The following is an 18,608-nucleotide window of genomic DNA, read 5'->3' as shown; positions in this document are numbered from 1 at the left end:
CAGCTCTGCCTGCACATAAGTAGAACTACCTGGGAAGCTTTTTGAAATGCCAGTGCTTGAGTTTCCACCCAGAACAATTGCACCTGGATCTCTGGACAGAGGTAGGGTTAGGCCTAGAGGTTATTTTTTAAAGTTCCCAAATGATTCTAAGGTGTAGCAGGGATTGCAAGCCTCTGTATTTCCAAGGGAATTAAACATGAACATGGAGAAGGCACTGGCAACCCACTCCAGTACTCTTGCCTGGAAAATCCCATGGACGGAGGAGTCTGGTAGGCTGCAGTCCATGGGGTCGCTAGGAGTCGCACACGACTGAGCAACTTCACTTTCCCTTTTCCCTTTCATGCACTGGAGAAGGAAATGGCAGCCCACTCCAGTGTTCTTGCCTGGAGGATCCCAGGGACGGGGGAGCCTGGTGGGCTGCCGTCTGTGAGGTCGCACAGAGTCGGACACAACTAAAGCGACTTAGCAGCAGCAGCAGCAGCAAACATGAACAGGTCAAAATGGCACGACTATATCACTAATTACATTTAGCTTCAGTAACTTTTTAACCGACCCTGGTAGGGAGGGTGTTGGTCATGGAAAAGCTAATTAGGAGAAACTATGTATTCTTCAGGATCACAGGAAATTTTTCGGAGAACAAAATAGGGAACAAAGAGCTATTCCTTGCGATCAGACTTGGGCTGAATCTCGTTACTTGACCAGTTTGGCTTGGACAAGTTACAACTGACTCAAGCCTAAATTTCCTCATCTGTAGAAGGGAAATGATAAATGTATCCTGTAGGATCATTGTAGGGATCTACACACAGATAATATGTGTTAGATGCCTGGTACTTGATAGGTGAGTGGCAACTCTATTAATTAGTGATAACAAAGACCTTACTTGGAAGAACTTATTCTAAAGAGTGGGGACAAAGTCGTGTCCATAAGCTGGCCTGCTGAGGCCCCGCACTACTCAAGCCTCTCTGGAGGAAAGAATCCAGCACCTAGAGCAGTGTCTGGCACATAGTAGCTGCTCAGTAAGTATTGGCCCTTAAAATCAGTCTATCCTGAGTCTCCTATTTAATACAGAGACCTACCCCTGCTTCCTCTGGATTCCTGATTCCTCATAAATCACTCCCAGCAACAATAGCACCTTTGAGCATTTCATGTAACTTATTCATTCAGTTCTGTTTATCGCTAGTTTCCTCCACCCACTCCCACCCCCGTCTAGATTGTAAGTCCCATGAAAACAGGGACTTTTGTAAGTTTTCTGCACCTTTGCATCTCCAACACACTAGAATAGTGCCCAGCTTCCCTGGTGGCTCAGACGGTAAAGGGTCTGTCTACGATGCGGGAGACCCAGGTTCAATCCCTGGGTCGGGAAGATCCTCTGGAGAAGGAAATGGCAATCCACTCCAGTACTATTGCCTGGGAAATCCCATGGACAGAGGAGCCTGGTAGGCTCCAGTCCATGGGGTTGCAAATAGTCCGACACGACTGAGGGACTTCACTTACTATTCACTTACTATAGCAGGTTATTAATAGACTATCTCTTGAATGAGTCGAATGTGGCTGAGGGGCTAAAGCCCTGGAGGTGGAGTCAGAAGGTCTCTGGGGATCATCACTGGATTCCCTTGTGGTCTTAAAGGTGTTTTTTCTCTCCTCTGGGCCTGTTTCTCCTCCGGGCTCTGACAGACTTGGTTTTTCAGCCACTGGTCAAGCCGGCCGGGCGGCGTCGCGCCCCCAGTGTCCGCCAGGGGGCAGTCGCACACAGGGCCGGCCCCGCCCACTTCCCGGCGGCGCGCGGTGGGTGGACCCACGAGCCCACGGGTACAGAAGCGGAGACCTGCCTGCGTCGGACTCAGTTGTCAGGCCGCCTGCCCGCCAGCCCTCAGAGCCTGGCCATGTCCTGCTACATCTACCAGCTGCCCTCCTGGGTGTTGGACGACCTGTGCCGCAACATGGACACGCTGAGCGAGTGGGACTGGATGCAGTTCGGTGAGTGGTCCTTTCTGCGACCCCACTAAGCCCCCTCCCTGCGTGTCTGCCGTGGTCCTTGATGTCAAGGGCTCTCTCTGCTGCTTTCCTGGGCCCGGGCCTCCCTGTGTATCCTCAGGCAGGTGCTGCCCCTTCTCTGTTGGTGATCTGAAAGGTTTGAGGTGATCTCAGATGATTTCTGCTGTTAGTCTGTCGCTAAGTAATGACCGGCTGCACTTCTCTGTTTACGGTAAAGCTGAAAATCATTGCTGTCAGCAATGACTAGTGCTTACTGTGTGCCCGGCCCTGACGCAAGCCCCTGACACGGATGATCTCATTTAATTTTCACAGCAACCTGTAAAGTGCATATTTCTCTTACCCCATCTTACAGACCAGGAAAAGGATTTAGAGGTAGAGTCACTTGTGAGGGCAGCCACTTGTGAGAGTCACTTGTGACTCGCAGTTCCTAAGTGGCGGAGTTGGCTTTAAACCCCAGCGTCTGGCTCCGCCAGGACATCCTTAACTCCTTGGTGTATTTTCTTTGTTTGCGCCTGGTGCTTGACTGAGGGCTTGGCATTATGGGGCATGCTGAGTGTGTGGTCCTCAGGCACCCAAACAGAGGTCTGTACTCCAGGCTCCACCAGATCCAACTGGTGACTTTGGCAAGTTACTTAACCTTAATCTGAGTCTCAGTTTCTTAATCTGTAAACTGGAGGTGGTTGTGAGGAATGAAAATTATATAAAAAGCTCTTGACACTTGTGTGTCAGAGTTTCTTGTAAGTATTAAGGAAGTATTAACAATGACCATTCTTAGTTGTTTTTTTTTTTTTAAACCGTGCGACTGGTGCCACTTTATGTGAAAGGTAATATCTGTATTTAAAAAAAACTGAGATCATGATATATACCATTTGAACAAAGAATGTAATATTTATGTATGGTGGAAAGAATAATAAAATGAACATGCATGTTGTTGTCCATTCAGTTTGAGGAAATAATATATACTTTAACCTAGTAGTTCTTAACCAGGGGCAATTTTGACCCCTTTAGGGAACATTTCTAATGTCTGGAGACATTTTTGGTTGTCGCAGCTTGGGGGGTATAGTGAGTAGATGCCAAGTGTGTCGGAAGCTCAGTTGTGTCTGACTCTTCGCGACACCATGGACTGCAGCCAGGCTTCTCTGTCCATGGAATTCTCCCAGCAAGAATACTGGAGTGGGTTGCCATTTCCTTCTCTAGGGGATCTTCCCAACCCAGGGATCGAACCCAGGCCTTCTGCATTGCAGGAGATTCTTTACCGTCTGAGCCATCCAGGGAAGCCAAGGATGTTGGTAATTGTCCTACAACACACAAAACAGCCCCCTCCTCAAAGAACTATCCAGCCTAAAGTGTCAGTAGTGCTGAGGTTCAGAAGTCCTGCTTTAAACCAATCACAGAAATAATACATGCTTATTGCAAAATACTGAGGGAAACAAAGATTAGCTCAAACTCTGCTGCTCAGTGATGCTATTCCTATCATTTGGGTGCCGATAATAATAACAACAGCAGCCGGGAACATGAATTACTAACCATGTTCCAGCAGAGTGCTAGGTGTCTTATACCTTCTAGTCTTTTTTTTCCCCTAAGCATATTTATTTATGAATATACATTTTCCAAAAATCATATAATTTTGTACATTCTACTAGCCTACTTTTTTCACTTACGCTGTATCACGATTATTTCTCCTTGCCAAGCAGTATTCTTTAGCGACACAGACTTCAATTTTTATTTCAGTGTGTATTTTTATTAACTGTTTAGTGGAAAAAAATAGCAGATGTACTAGGTTAAATGAACAAATCAGGCCCCTAAAAAGTTGTATCTTTCCCTTCCCTGGTCCTCAGCCTCCCCTTTCCTCCCTGCAGAAGCAGTCCCTTGGTAACACATCAGGGCATCTCTGAGAATATCTGTCATCATCTGATTTTCTAGACTGCATTGTGACCCTTTGCTCAGATGATCTGCGATCTAACTACTTTTGACTGTTTCCTGGGTCATGGACAAACACTTTATGTAAGAGACTCTCTCTAGTTTTTTCCGTGTTGGCCTCAGTTATGAAGGCCAGGACAACTTCTGTTTCTAGGATATTAATTTAGAAGGCACTCCAGTGAAGTTCTTCCTCTTTTTTTTAAACTAAAAAATTTAAAAATTGAATTATAGTTGATTTACGGTGTTGTAACTTCTGCTGAAAAGCAAACTGATTCAGTTATATATATTTATATATTTTTTAAAAATTCTTTTCCATTGTGGTTTATTACAGGATATAGGATATAGTTCTCTGTGCTATAAAGTAGGACCTTGTTGTTTATCCATTTAATATATCACATTTTGCATCTGCTAATCCTCAACTCCCAATCCATCCTTCCCCCATGCCCCTCCCTCTTGGCAACAAGTCTGTTCTCCATATATGATGATTAAAAAACAGCACAACTTCATTGAGATATAATTCACCTACCATGCAGTTCACACATTTAAAGTGAACAATCCAATCACATCTAGTATATGCAAAGTTGTATATCCATTTCCATATCAATCTTAGAACATTTTAATTACCCCAGAAGGAAACCCTATACCCCTCAACCATCTCTCCCAACACCCCCAAACACACCTCCTGTTTTCCCCCAGCTTTAGGCTTTGCCTGTTTTGGACATTTCATATAAATGGAATAAATCATAAAATATGTACTCCCTTGCAACTGACTTATTTAGCACCTTTCTACAGTTCATCCATATTTTAGTGTGTATCAGTGCTTAATTTCTTTTTATTTATTACTGAATAATATTCCATTGTGTGGAGGTACTTCATTTTATTTATTCATCTGACAGCTGATGGACATTTGGGGTTCTTTCCACTGTTTGACTATTATGAATAATCCTTCTGTGTACATTTGTGTCCGTCTTTGTGTGGCTGTATGTTTTCATTTCCCTTGAGTAGATACCTAGGAGTGGAATGACTGAGTCACAGCATAACTATGTTTAACACTTTGAGGAAGTGTTACACTGTTTTCAGAAATGCATTTACCATTTTACATTCCCACCAGCTCTGTATGAGGGTCCCGATTTCTCCATGTCCCCCTCCATCCAAGCACTTGCTACTGTCCGTCTTTCTGAGTTTCTAGCCATCTGAGGAGCCATTCGAGGAGGTATGAAGTGATTTCTTGCTGTGGTTTGGTTTGCATTTCCATAATGACTAATGATATTGGGTGTCTCTTCATGTGCATTTGTACATCCTCTGTGGAGAATACTTCTGACCCCTTAGACTCTGGAGACACCAGAATTGCTCAAGGTTCTCAGAGGCTTCCCATTGTGATTTAGGTTATAATCCAAATTCCTCACCAGGCCCATCCCAATGTGAGCTCCACTGACTCTTGTGTGACTCTCCTCCCACACCCAGCTCTTGCTCACCCTGCTCCAGCTATGCTAGCCTCCTTGGTCCAGACTCAGGGCCTTAGTACTTGCTGTTCCCTCTGTCTGGGACATTCTTCCCCCATCTTCCCCAGGGCTGTTTTTCTAGTCTCTTTTAGACTTCTATTGCTGCTGTAACCAATTACCGCAATTGAATGGTTTAAAAACAGCCTTTATTGTGTTACAGTTCTGGAGGTCAGAAAGCCTAAAATCAAGGTGTTGGCAGGGCAGCTGTCCTTGCAGAGGCTCTAGAGGAGAATCTATTTCCTTGGTTTTGCCAGCAAAAAGCAAAGAGTACTCCAGTACTCTTGCCTGGAAAATCCCATGGACGGGGCAGCCTGGTAGGCTGCAGTCCATGGGGTCGCTAAGAGTTGGACTCGACTGAGTGACTTCACTTTCACTTTTCACTTTCATGCATTGGAAAAGGAAATGGCAGGCATTTCTCCAGGCAACCCACTCCAGTGTTCTTGCCTGGAGAATCCCAGGGACGGGGGAGCCTGGTGGGCTGCCATCTATGGGGTCGCACAGAGTCGGACACAACTGGAGTGACTTAGCAGCAGCAGCAGCAGCAGAGGCTGCCTGCATCCCTTGACCTGTGGCCCCTCTTCCACTGTCAAAGACAACAGGGTAGCACCTCCAGCTCTCTACCTCTGCTTCTGTAGTCTTCCCTGAATCGGACACTCCTGCCTCCTGCATATAAGGAGCCTCGGGCTCATTCAGATAATCCAGGATAGTCTTATCTCAAAGCCCTTAACTTAATGCCATCTGCAAACTCCCTTTTGTCATGTAAGGTGCCATATTCACAGGTTTTGGGGTTTAGGACACTGACATCTTTGAGGGGCATAGTCTGTCAGTTCTCAATTCATATGCCACCTTGTTTGAGAAGCTGACCCTGTCCCCCTTTCTTTTTTTTTAATCTCAGCTCTATGTTTTATTTTCTTCATTTCTCTTAACATGCTATGACCCTGTTCCTTATTTGTCTATGTTTGTCTGTCCCCAGAGAATGTGAGCGCCATCAGGGCAGGAACATCACCTATCTGGTTTGCTTCTGTATTCTTAGTGCCTGGGGCAGTGCCCGGCCAGTGCAGACACTCAGTACCACTTGAGTGAATGATGGGCTGAAGGATGTGGGAATGGTGAGGACGTAAGATGGCCTGGAGCCCCGTGGTCAGCCAGCTGTCTGTGCTGAGTCAGAGGTCACTGGGCTGGGAGCCAGCCATGGCCCCCAGGTAACAGCTCCTTGCCAAGGCAGCACTTCATGGTTTTCTGTTCAGCACAAGTAATCATGATTGTCCTTCCAGCCCTAAAGAGTCTCAGCCTCTGCGAGTCTCCTTTTTTTGTTGTTGAAGTTGAAAGACCTTACTGCAAATTCCACAATTTATTCTTTTTTTTTTTCTTTAATGGCATTCTAGTTTTTTACTATTACAGATAAAGCCAGTTGTTTTAAAAGTGATCATCCCTTAGGGCAGATTGTGATACTGGGGAATGGAGGTGGAAAAATCCATAAAGTGATTCAAAAATCATACAGTCACAAATACGCAAACTCTTTGGATTTGACAATTTTGGCAGATATTGTTTGCCTCCTGTTTGTTTCCCTATGATTGTGACTGCATTGATGTTTCCCCTTGGGGGAAAACAGCCTTCTTACTGTTTCGCTCATTCCAGGTGTATTCCGAGGGGTCCTGGGGCAGGGATTCCTTTGTTAGGTGGCTCCCCTTCCTCCTCTCTCATGCATGCACCAGTCTTCGTGTACAGCCCTGCTTTGTCCCTGCCCAGCTGTGTGACTTCAGGCAAGTGACTGCCTCTCTCTGAGCCTTTAGTTTCCTCATCTGTAAAATGGGGATGAGTTGCTGAGAGGCTTAGGGGACAAGACATTCTCCCTTTTCCTCAACCAGGAAGGAGTCTGGTTAGTCCAGACAAGGAGCACTTCATCCAAGGGTGGATCATTTCAGGAGACTGTTCCCTCTCTGCTCCAGAGAGCTTTGCAGATGGGCAAGGTTTTCTCCTGTGTCCTGCAGGACTCAGGATCCCAGACCAGGAGGGTTGGTCATCATGTACTGTTAACCTTCGGGGATGAAAGCAGGTTTTCATAGAGCAGAGATGGCTTAACAATTACAGCAAGCATTTATATCACAGGTATGTTATCCTATATGTATAACTAATCTAATCCTTGCAACAACCACTGAAGCAGGTGCCATTGTTTTCCTCATTTGAAAACGAGGAAACTGGGGCACAGGGAGAGGGGAGGGGGCGCCTGCCCTAAGCACACTGCAAATAAGTAGCAGAGAGAAGACCTGAACCCAGGCCTCAGAATCCAAAGTCTAGGGACTTCCTTGGTGGTCCAGTGATTAAGACTCTGCACTCCCAATGTGGGAGACCTGAGTTCAAACCCTGGTCGGGAGACTACATCCCACATGTCACAATTAAAGATCCTGAGAGCCGCAACTAAGATCTGGTGCAGCCAAATAAATATTAAAAAAAAAAAAAGAGAAAAGAAAAGAATCCAAAGTCTGGTCCCTGAGCCTGTGACTGAACATCCATCCTGCTGACATAAGCATGTATTTTTATTTCTGATAGAAGAGCCTACAAGAGTATAACCAGTGCTTTCCTTGGGGTCTTCCAAGTAGGGTGATCATGGGGGCTTTGATTTTCTCCCAGTTTCCAAATGTTCCACATGTGATGACCAGGTACTGCTTGTGAGTGTTGGGCAAAGAGCCAAAGGCTCAGCAGGGCACTCGGCAGTGACTCATCCCACTAAGATCTGTATCTTAAGCCTGATTTCAGGGTCTTGTTAAATGCTGACAGGTCAGCGCTGAGAGAGATGTCACTTTCACAGAGCTACAGTGTCCACACTGCAGGGCAACTCCAGGTTTAATTCCTCTTCCTCCCACGTTGCCCGTGAGGAAAGTGCAGCCCGCAGAAGTGAGCGCTGCCGCAGTGGAGCCCTGGGGGCAGCTTCTGTTCTTCCCATGACATCATGCTGCCTCCAGAGAGTGGGAGGTGAACCTGTGGACAGAGCTTGTGTGCACGGAGGGCTGGGAAAAAGGGGTTCCTTCCTCTTCCCTCCACTCTTGTCTCTCTGCCACTGGAAGCAGCCCCTGACCCTGCTGACATCACATCCCACGGACCAGGAATCTGGCCTGGGGTTTCCAGTGACTAAGGTTGCAACTCAAGAACTTTCCATCTCTAACCGGGCACTTCTCCCAGAGGCTTTCTCTCTGTGGGAGGCTGTCACAACCTTCCCCATTCCTCCAGAGCAACAGGGACTGTTCAGTAGGATCGTGTCCCTCCCCGGCTCTGAGGTGTTTCCTAGTGTCCTGGTGTCTGTGGCTCCTAGGATCAGGTTCAGACGGTAGCCTGGCATTCGAACTCCATCGTTATGTGATCCTGGGCTCTTGTCTTGCTTTTCCCCACTCGGTTCACTTATGTTTGTATATTTTCAAGCAGAAAAGCTCCGTGGACTTCGGGTTGACTCACCACTGTATCTCGAGCTTGTCACAGGCCTGGAGCTCAGTAATATTTTGTTGAATGAATGTATGACTTGATGTTCCCATAGATATCTGCTCCATGATTTCTGAAATCCTGAAACTGAAGTCTGATCGTTTTTGTCCTAGTTTAAAAATAAATAAATAAATGCCTGCCTCACTTCAGGAAACTCAGCAGAATACTATGTGACCATTCAGAAATGCTAAATATGAAGAGCTTGTAACCAACTTGAAAAATGCTTACGGTATAATGTTAGTAAATAAGGTCTAGATACACATTCTTTCTTACAGTCGGGCAACAACTGCATCCAGAAGCACAGCTGTCTATTTTGAGGGGGAGAGTCTTAGAAATGGAAAGTATCCTAGTGGGATGCTGTGTCATTTATTAGCTTTTTCGCCCCTGCGTTTTCCAAGCTTTCTTTAGCAAACAACCATTAACTTTATAATAAGAAATGAAGAGAAGGAATACGTTAGTTTTAGCATTGTAGACAGTGCGTGCATGCTCCGTGGCTTCAGTCCTGTCCGACTCTTTGCGGCCCCATGGACTGTAGCCTGCCGGGCTCCTCTGTCCATAGGATCTCCCAGGCAAGAATACTGGAGTTGGTTGGCACGCCCTCCTCCAGGGGATCTTCCCAACCCGGGGATCTAAGCCAAGTCTTCTGCGTCTCCTGCATTGCAGGTGAACTCTTTACCGCTGAGCCACCAGGGAATCCCACTGTAGACAGTAGCCCCTGTAAATTGTACGGTGCTTCAGAGTCGGCAGAGTGCTTTTTAGATCCATGGCTCTCTTGCTCCTTATAACAGTTCTGTGAGGATGGCGGGCTGTGGATTCATTGATTCATTCATTCAGTTCCCCCTGCCAGGGCTGGGACTTAGAGGTGAGGAGAATGAGATGCCCAGGGCAAAACTGTAGGAGGCATCTACTCTCCGGCTGCTTCAGGTGCAGGACCAGCCCTGAGAGTGAGCACTTCCTTAAAGTTTGCCCCCTGGCTGCCTCCACGGCCTCACTTTGGTCCTGGCCCTGCCCCCACTCTGTGCCAGGCATTCTTCTCTGTTCTGAGGCTCTACCAGTGCCTACATGGGGCTTCTGTTTGGAAGGGAAGACAGGCAAAGTTCTTTCACATTCTGTTACACTTGAGGAAACTGAGGCTCCCATCCCCCTGGGGAAGTGTCTTGCCCATAGCAAATAAGCAGCTAAAGCTCAAGGCCCCTGACCCTCTTGTCCAGTGGTCTTTCTCCTAAGTCTTGCGTGGCAGCCCAGGGTGACATTTACATTCAAGTGTGAGCATGCTGGTCCTGGTGGTGATGAATGACTTGAGCTGCTGGTGGAGTCCGACTCATGGTAGAATTTCAGGTAGAGTGAGGGGCAGGCGGCTTTGTGATGGACGGAGCCGGGCCAGCATGGGGACCCTCTGGTGGAGGGACTGGCCTTCTGACTCTGAATTATTTTTTCGTGCTTACCTTCCAGCCTCCTACGTGATCACAGACCTGACCCAGCTGCGGAAGATCAAGTCCATGGAGCGGGCCCAGGGTGTGAGCATCACACGAGAGCTGCTGTGGTGGTGGGGCATGCGGCAGGCCACCGTCCAGCAGCTGTTGGACCTCCTGTGCCACCTAGAGCTCTACCGTGCCGCCCAGATCATCCTCAACTGTGAGTCCCCAAAGTCCCCTCACAGCCAGCGGGGGCTGCGCTTTCTGGCCTTAAAAGCTTTCCTGATCTTAAAAACATTGCTTACCACCTAAATAAGAAACTAATAACCGTGGTCACCCCCAGGGAGAGGAATGGTGTGGCCAGGGAAGCAGCAGTTGGAGAGAGATTTTATTTTATTGATTTTTTTGATTGTCAGTCTCTTTGCATCTTTTAAATGTTGGTTCTCTGTTGCAAAAATAAATAGAAATTTAAAAATAGCTATAACATAACAATTCAAGAAAGTCAGCAATAAAAATTATTTATGTCCTCATCCCGTTTCCCAATTTGGCATCCCAAGAAGTAACCACTAGTTATAATTTCTCGTCTATTTTCCTAGAAATTTTCTAGGCAGATGTTTATATGTATCTGCTATACTTTTAATACAGATGGCAGGGAGAAGACCATGCACTCAGATGTCCCCTTGTTTTCACCTGGCAGTTGATCTTCCAGGCCGTTTCATATTGAGATCTTCTGTCAGCAGTGACATTGTATTCCTATTACATAGTGTATTTATTGATAAGATAAATATCAACTGCAGGTTGCTCCTAGCAGTTGCCTATTGTATACAGTGTTGGGACACACACCTCATTTGCACACATATGTGAATCTAGTTGTGGGATGATTTTCCCAACATTGGAATGGCTGTGTTGAAAGTTTGTATATTTTAAGTTTTGATGAATTCAGTACCAGTGTTACAAACTGCCCCCCCTGCCCGAGATATGGCTGTGGTGGGAATATATTAACAAGTAATAAATAATAACCTCCCTACCCTGAAGGGTGTCAGTGAAACTGAAGAAATAGAATATGTCAAGGGCCTGGTGTTCAGCCAGTGCTCAGCAGAGGCAGGGGGATGAGGGGGCCTGATAATCTACACCTGGGCCCCCCAGCCCCATGTTCCCAAAGAGACCCTTTCAGTGTGGGGCAGTGAGCCAGGCCTCTCACAGGTACCTACTGAGCCCCTGCCCAGTGCCTGGTGCTATCCGAGGTCCTGGAATACAGGTGGGAAAGCAGCAGGTCCTGTGCTCTCATGGAGAGCATAGTGATAGGGAGACGGCAGATAGAAAAACAAGTAAAAATAATGGGAGGGAGGGACTGAGTAGGGACTTCTAGAACATGGTGGTCACGAAAGGCCCATCTGGGGAGGTGAAGATGGAGGAGTGAAAAGAAGGCACCCGTGAGAGGAGTTGGAGTGAGAGCCCAGGGGAGAGGGAGCAGCCTGTGCGAAGGCCCAGGGGTGTTGAAGGAACTAGCATAAAGATGGTGTGAGAGGTAGACAGCAGGGCATTCAGAGCCCCACCGGACTGTGGGAGACCTGTGGGCCCTGGGATTGTCCTGTCTGGGGTTCCTGAGCTGGGAATAACCTGACTGAACCAACAGACCTCAGTTCAGCACCTGCCTTCTGGAATCAGGAAGGGCTTTCAGGAGGAGGAGTGGGGCTTAGAGCCCTCCATCCTCAGAGATAAATCAGGACCTATCAGAGTGGCCTATAGGTGGAGACACACAGTGGTTGGTGTGATCAACACCTGTCCTGTGTAGCTGCTTGCAGATCCCTCTCTGCCTTGTCTGCAGCCCCAGAGCCTGACATGTGGTACACTCTGAGTTGAGTAGATTTGCTTTCAAACATTTTTTTCATGTTTTGATAGAATTCGTGATAAACTCTAAATGGGATCAGAAAGAGGTGAGGAAATTTGTGCCTGTCCAAGGATGCTAAAAAGAGAGAAGGGAAAAAAGAGAGAGCTGTGCAGAGTGGGGGCTGCAGAGTGGAGCAGGAAAGCTGTTGTTGGGTCAGGTCAGCCCGAATGGAGGGACGTCCGGCTCAGGCCGCTTTGGGGCGGATACTGGTTTAGGGCACCGGGAAGCTGCAGGGGGGTCTGGAGGCCTAGGGAAATTGAGGAATTGAGACACATCTCTCGTTGGACACACCAGTTTGCCATTGACGTCAGAACCTGACTGTTGACTAATCTTGAACATATTCTTAACAATTTGAGGTCAACACACAGCTTAATGCCAGATTCAGAGAAACACTCATTGCAGTGTGACACTCTGAAGCTGACACTGACTAGGCACTTTTGAGGGGCCAGGCACTGAGCTTGGGTCCTCCCAGAACCCCCTCGAGGTGGGTGCTCTAAGGAGCCCCTCCTCCCACTAAGAGGACACTGAGGTCAGGAATGGCTCAGAGCCTCCCCAGGGGCACAGGTCTGGTCACACCCAGGCGCGTCTGGACCAGAGTCCTCATTCTTAGCTTTTCCCATGGGAACTTCACTGCTCGCAGTGTTTGGTCTTCCAGGAAACAGTTATCTGTCAGCCTTTCTTCCTAGAACTTTACTCAGTTCCCTACTTTCCTGTTCCAACCTGTAACCTCTGAGGACTGTGAGAGTCGGCCTCCGTTCCCCATTCCTCCTTAGCTCTGCTGATTAAAATTGCCTGAGGAAGAGAGATTTGTTTTGGGATTTCGGTTGTGTTTTCACTATTGCTTTCAGTCCTCAGGCAATACACTTCCCCTTTCGGTATCTTGGGGTTTTTTTGGGTTTTGTTTTTCTGTGTGTTTTTTTTTTTTTTTTTTTAATTTGGAAAAAAAAAGGTGCCGTAAATCTTGGTCACTTTTTGAAGTTGAATACAAAAGGCATGAGTGAGGCATATTAAATTTCTGTTATTCCAGCAGACTAGATCAGTTTCCCTTCCCTAATTGCAGCATTGCTTTTGTTTAGTCCATACGTCCTGTGGGACTCTGTGCGATCCCATGGACTGTGGCCCACCAGGCTCCTCTGTCCATGGGATTTCCAAGGCAAAAGAATACTGGAGTGGGTTGTCATTTCCTTCTCCAGGGAATCTTCTGGACCCAGGGATTGAACCTGCATCTCTTGCATTGGCAGGTGGATTCTTTACCACTGTGCCACCTGGGAGGCCCTAACTGTAGCATTAGTTAAACCTTGCTTTGCATTTATTTGTGGCACGTGAGTGTATTCTCGGTTCTGTCTCGTCACAACAAAGATTTGGAGCGAGGACATTAAAGCCCTCGGTGCATCACAGCTCTTGGGTCTTGGACAAACCGTGTTATAACTCTTAGACAAATCAGTGTTGCAGCTCTATTTTATTTAGAAGACAGCAGGAGTGTGAGGGCGTGCCAACCCAAAGACTCGAAGAGAAGAGAGTGGAGAAGCGCGCCAGCTCGAAGGGGACAGGGGACGTGGGGAGGGGGAGAGAGGGAGAGAGAGAGAGAGAGAGGGAAAGACCCAGCGAGAGGGCTCGCAGGCACTCACGCACGCAGGCACGCACGCACACAGGCACGTGGGGGGAGAGAGCAAGAGAGAGAGCAAGCATGCTTTGGCTCCTCCTTTTATGTTTTTTCCTCCTCCTGGGCCTGCCCTATGCAAATTGGGCTTAGCCAGGAGTGCTGTTTGTTCTGAGGTCTTCACTCCTGTCCTCGGACCTTCCTTTGTTCTATTTTTGCGGGCTTTTCCCTTCCTTGTCTTTTAGCCATGCCATTTTGGACTCCTGTTTTCTATTCTAGCTACCTAACATTTGCTGAAGATTGTTTATGAGCTTGCTCAGCTGCCCGTAGCAGTTTGAGAACCTGAGTTCTGCCCACCACTTTTCAGAGAACTTTAAGACTAGGTTTGATTAAAACAGAACTTGAAAACCAGACACCAAAATTCCCACATATAAAGCCGCAGAGACTTAAGACTCTAGGTAATATATTTGTATTTAGCAGAGGCCTTCCGAAGGTTGTACCTGAACCAAAAGGCTGAGTGTGGGGTTCACAGGGGGCCACACATGTGTCCTGTCTCTTGAAATCATGTCCTTCAAGGGGCTGCTGGTCTCATTGTGTAAAGAGCTGAGTGTGTGGGTCTCTGTTCCTTGATATTTTCTCAGCCTTAATTGCCAAGACCATTAATATTCAATTGTCAGACATTAAATGTTATAAGAATTAGAATAAACTAGTACAGAAGCCGTCGGAGAAGGCAACGGCAACCCACTCCAGTATTCTTGCCTGGAAAATCCCATGGATGGAGGAGCCGGTAGGCTGTAGTCCATGGGGTCGCTAAGAGTCGGACACGACTGAGCAACTTCACTTTGGCTTTTCAGTTTCATGCATTGGAGAAGGAAATGGCAACCCACTCCAGTGTTCTTGCCTGGAGAATCCCAGGGATGGTGGAGCCTGGTGGGCTGCCGTCTATGGGGTCTCACAGAGTCAGACACGATTGAAGTGACTTAGCAGTAGTAGTACAGAAGCCATACCATTCCTTTTTCTGGCAAATCTGCTTGCCAGGGTCAACCCTTTTTATTCCTTTAGCTGTTTCTCAGTAGTTTCCTATATTAGCATCCCAGGTTCATTGCTGTTACTAAGGACAGACTACAGTGACTTAAATAAGATTTTAAAAAGACTGTGTGCCGCCACACATGCCTTCCAGCTGACAAGAAAGGCACGATCCCCTGGGAATTGCAGTGTAACCTCCCTTCACAGGCCATTGGCCAGGGTTGATCACATGATCACACGTAGTTGCACGGGAAGCTGGGAAATGTGATCTGTAGCTGGGAACCTGTGTGCATGACTAAAATGTCTATTACTCTAGAAGACGAGGGGATACATGTTGGAGGGACAGCTGTCTTCCTTTGGCCCTTTGCTTTGGGACACCCAAATAGCTGTATATATCCTTCTTCCCACAAACAACGTGCTCACCCTTTCCCCAAGGGACTCTCTTTTGGCAAGAGGAGTGAGTCCTTTGCTTGGTCCATCTGGCAGCCCCTTGTTCTTCTTAGTTGACCAGTGATTCTTAAAGTGTATTCCTTAGACTTCTAAGGCTCAGCGTCCCCTGGGAACTTGTTAGAAATGCAGGTTCTTGGGCCTTACCTCAGTTGCTGGTATAGATAAAGGTTAAGAACTGCTGTTCCAGCACCTGGTTCTCTGATTTCTGACCCTGTTTTGAGGGCTGGGGTAGCTATTGGTGGAGCTGTCCTGCTCCCTGTTGCTGTGGTCTCATCGAAAGTGGGAACTTCTGAAAAGGCTGGCCTTATAGGGGACTACATGGCTTTTATAGCTCCCTTCCTGCTGGGGAGAAGTGGTTTGGGGGCCTCAGAGAAGCTGTGGGGTCAAATAATGGCCAGCTTTTGTCACACCAGGCTTGTGGTTTCTTTGGCAATACATTTCCCTCAAAATGCTAGAAATTTCTGGTCTCTTGGCTTCTAATCAGTTCTGTATGTGATAACCACAGCTGATGATCCAGCCTAGATAACTTAGTTCTTAGCCCTGAAAGGTTTGATCTTTTATTTACTGGCCTATGTACTCAGCCTGCCCCACTTGGATGGGACAGAAGTGTTCTTCTTTTGACTCTTGCTTCTGGGCTCTGTGTCTGACAGATAGTGGTGGACTGAGAATTAGATCAGTGGTGGACTGCGAAGTGTGGCTTAAGACAAGGGTTGGTGCCATGCTATCGCCTCCTGCTGGGACTTTCCCTTTGGGACCCCTGACAGGGGATGTGGTTCTTGGTCAACTTGGATTTTCTACTACAGGCCGCATCATCATTTTCATCTCCACTTTAACGTGGTCTGGCTCCACAGGAGTTCTCCCTTCGTTGGAGGTCTCTTGAAAAGGAAGCCACATACACCAACCCTCAGAACATTTTCAGCTTCTCCATTTAGAGTTACGGGATTCCTTAGCACATGGACTGCCTTCCGCTGCCTTTGGTCTGAGGAGCGTGATCAGCTTTCCAGCCTGCCATACTGGTCCTTGACACCTCTCACATTATTACATTGATCTGACTCCTATGTGTTGTGCTTAGTCATTCAGTCGTTTCCGACTCTGAGACCTTATGGCCTGTAGCCCGCCAGGCTCCTCTGTCCATGGGGATTCTTCAGGCAAGAATACTGGAGTGAGATGCCATGCCCTCCTCCAGGGGATCTTCCCAACCCAGGGATTGAACTTAGGTCTTCTGCATTGCAGGCGAATAATTTACCAGATGAGGTACCAGGGAAACCCTGGCTCCTATAAGAAAGGCCAAATTAACAACAGGTTAAACTGAAACAAGATTTCTCTTCATTAGTAGTGTGTGTCCTGGCAAAAAGGCTGATAGGGTGGATCCACAGTGTCAGGGATTCAAGCTTTTTTCCTACCTTATCCTGCTATGCTGAACATGTGGTTTCCAGCTTGTGGTTTGAGATACTCTCTTCAGCTCCTCTTCTCTTTTCCATATTCCAGCCAGCAGAAAGGGGTGGGGACTTTTCTTTCCTTCTAAGGATATAAGCTGAAAGATGTACTTTTATCACTTCATTCAGCTCAGTTCAGTTCAGTTACTCAGTTGTGTCTGACTCTTTGAAACCCCATGGACTGCAGCACACCAGGCCTCCCTGTCCATCACTAACTCCGGGAGTTTACCCAAACTCATGTCCATTGAGTTGGTGATGCCATCCAACCATCTCATCCACTGTCATCCCCTTCTCCTCCCACCTGCAATCTTTCCGAGCATCACGGTCTTTTCCAATGAGTCAGCTCTTTGCCTCAGGTGGCCAATGTATTGGAGTTTCAGCTTCAGCATCAGTCCTTCCAGTGAACACTCAGTACTGATCTCCTTTAGGATGGACTGGTTGGATCTCCTTGTTGTCCAAGGGCCTCTCAAGAGTCTTCTCCAACACCACAGTTCAAAAGCATCAATTCTTCAGTGCTCAATTTTCCTTATAGTCCAACTTTCACATCCATAAATGACTACTGGAAAAACCATAGCCTTGACTAGATGGACCTTTGTTGGCAAAGTAGTGTCTCTGCTTTTTAATATACTGTCTAGGTTGGTCGTAACTTTCTTTCCAAGGAGTAAGCGTATTTTAATTTCATGGCTGCAGTCATCATCTGCAGTGATTTTGGAGCCCCCCAAAATAAAGTCTGCCACTGTTTCCACTGTTTCCCCATCCATTTGCCATGAAGGGATGGGACCAGATGCCATGATCTTCGTTTTCTGAATGTTGAGCTTTAAGCCAACTTTTTCACTCTCCTCTTTCACTTTCATCAAGAGGCTCTTTAGTTCTTCTTCACTTTCTGTCATTACGGTGGTGTCATCTGCATATCTGAGGCTATTGATATTTCTCCCAGCAATCTTGATTCCAGCTTGTGCTTCATCCAGCCCAGCATTTCTCATGATGTGCTCTGCATGTAAGTTAAATAAGCAGGGTGACAATATACAGTCTTGACGTACTCCTTTTCCTATTTGGAACCAGTCTGTTGTTCCATGTCCAGTTCTAACTGTTCCTTCCTGAGCTGCATACAGATTTCTCAAAAGGCAGGTCAGGTGGGCTGGTATTCCCATCTCTTTATTAAGTTCTATTTACTGGAACCTAGTCACATGACCATAATTAGCTGCAAGGGAAGTCTGAATGTAGCTTAAAAATGTAGTTTTTATCCAGGCAGCTGTCTGTCTAGCTAAAACTTCTAGAATGTAGGAAGACAAGGGGAATGGATATTCTCACCACATTTGCACTCTCTAAATAATGTGCTTATCCTGTTCTTTTCATATATATCAATTTAAATATTATCCATTGACTTCCTAGAAGAGAATTTGGCTCTACATGTTGCAGTAAAAAGGAAAAACAAGATATGAGTTTTTCTTAAAAATCAGTGAGCAGGCCTAAACATTCCTTGTTTTTTTTAATCTAACTGATCTTAATTTTGCATGTCAGTAACTAAGTTTGCTTTTCTGCCCTCTAACTCTGCCGGAGCTACAGTGCACATTTTCTTCTTTGACTGTATGCTAAATACATCCCCTATCTGGTGTTTACCCTTACAACACCCTTCCCCTTGTAGTTACACATCAAGAAGAGGGCCGCAGAGCCCCCTAACTATCAGACTCAATTATTGGATTACCGATGCCAGTTTATGACTGTCTTTGAAACAACGTAAGAGGGAAAAATCAAGATCCTATCACCTTTGTTCCTCCTCATCATCTCATGACTGCAAGCCCTTGCCTTGTAGAAGTTGCTAGACTCTTTCTTCATGGAGGAGGGACACAATTCTGGAGGCATGAGCCTACTATGTTCCCCTGTCTACCGGCTGAGAAT

General features: G+C 46.8%; 1 protein-coding gene across 1 annotated transcript in view; it reads left to right on the top strand.

Moving 5' to 3' along the window:
* The first annotated feature begins 1,780 nt into the window (after positions 1 to 1,780).
* The window catches only part of IRAK2 (interleukin 1 receptor associated kinase 2), a 53,938-nt gene continuing 37,110 nt past the window's right edge, over positions 1,781 to 18,608 (top strand). Inside the window, exons 1-2 of the mRNA XM_069562243.1 lie at positions 1,781 to 1,977; positions 10,344 to 10,526. Coding sequence (XP_069418344.1) covers positions 1,884 to 1,977; positions 10,344 to 10,526 — 277 coding nt within the window. The 5' untranslated portion in view covers positions 1,781 to 1,883. The remainder of the gene's footprint in view (positions 1,978 to 10,343; positions 10,527 to 18,608) is intronic.

The sequence above is a fragment of the Ovis canadensis genome, chromosome 19, assembly GCF_042477335.2.
Source record: "Ovis canadensis isolate MfBH-ARS-UI-01 breed Bighorn chromosome 19, ARS-UI_OviCan_v2, whole genome shotgun sequence".
NCBI classification, from domain to species: Eukaryota; Metazoa; Chordata; class Mammalia; order Artiodactyla; family Bovidae; genus Ovis; species Ovis canadensis.
This window is presented reverse-complemented; position numbering and strand designations above follow the sequence as displayed.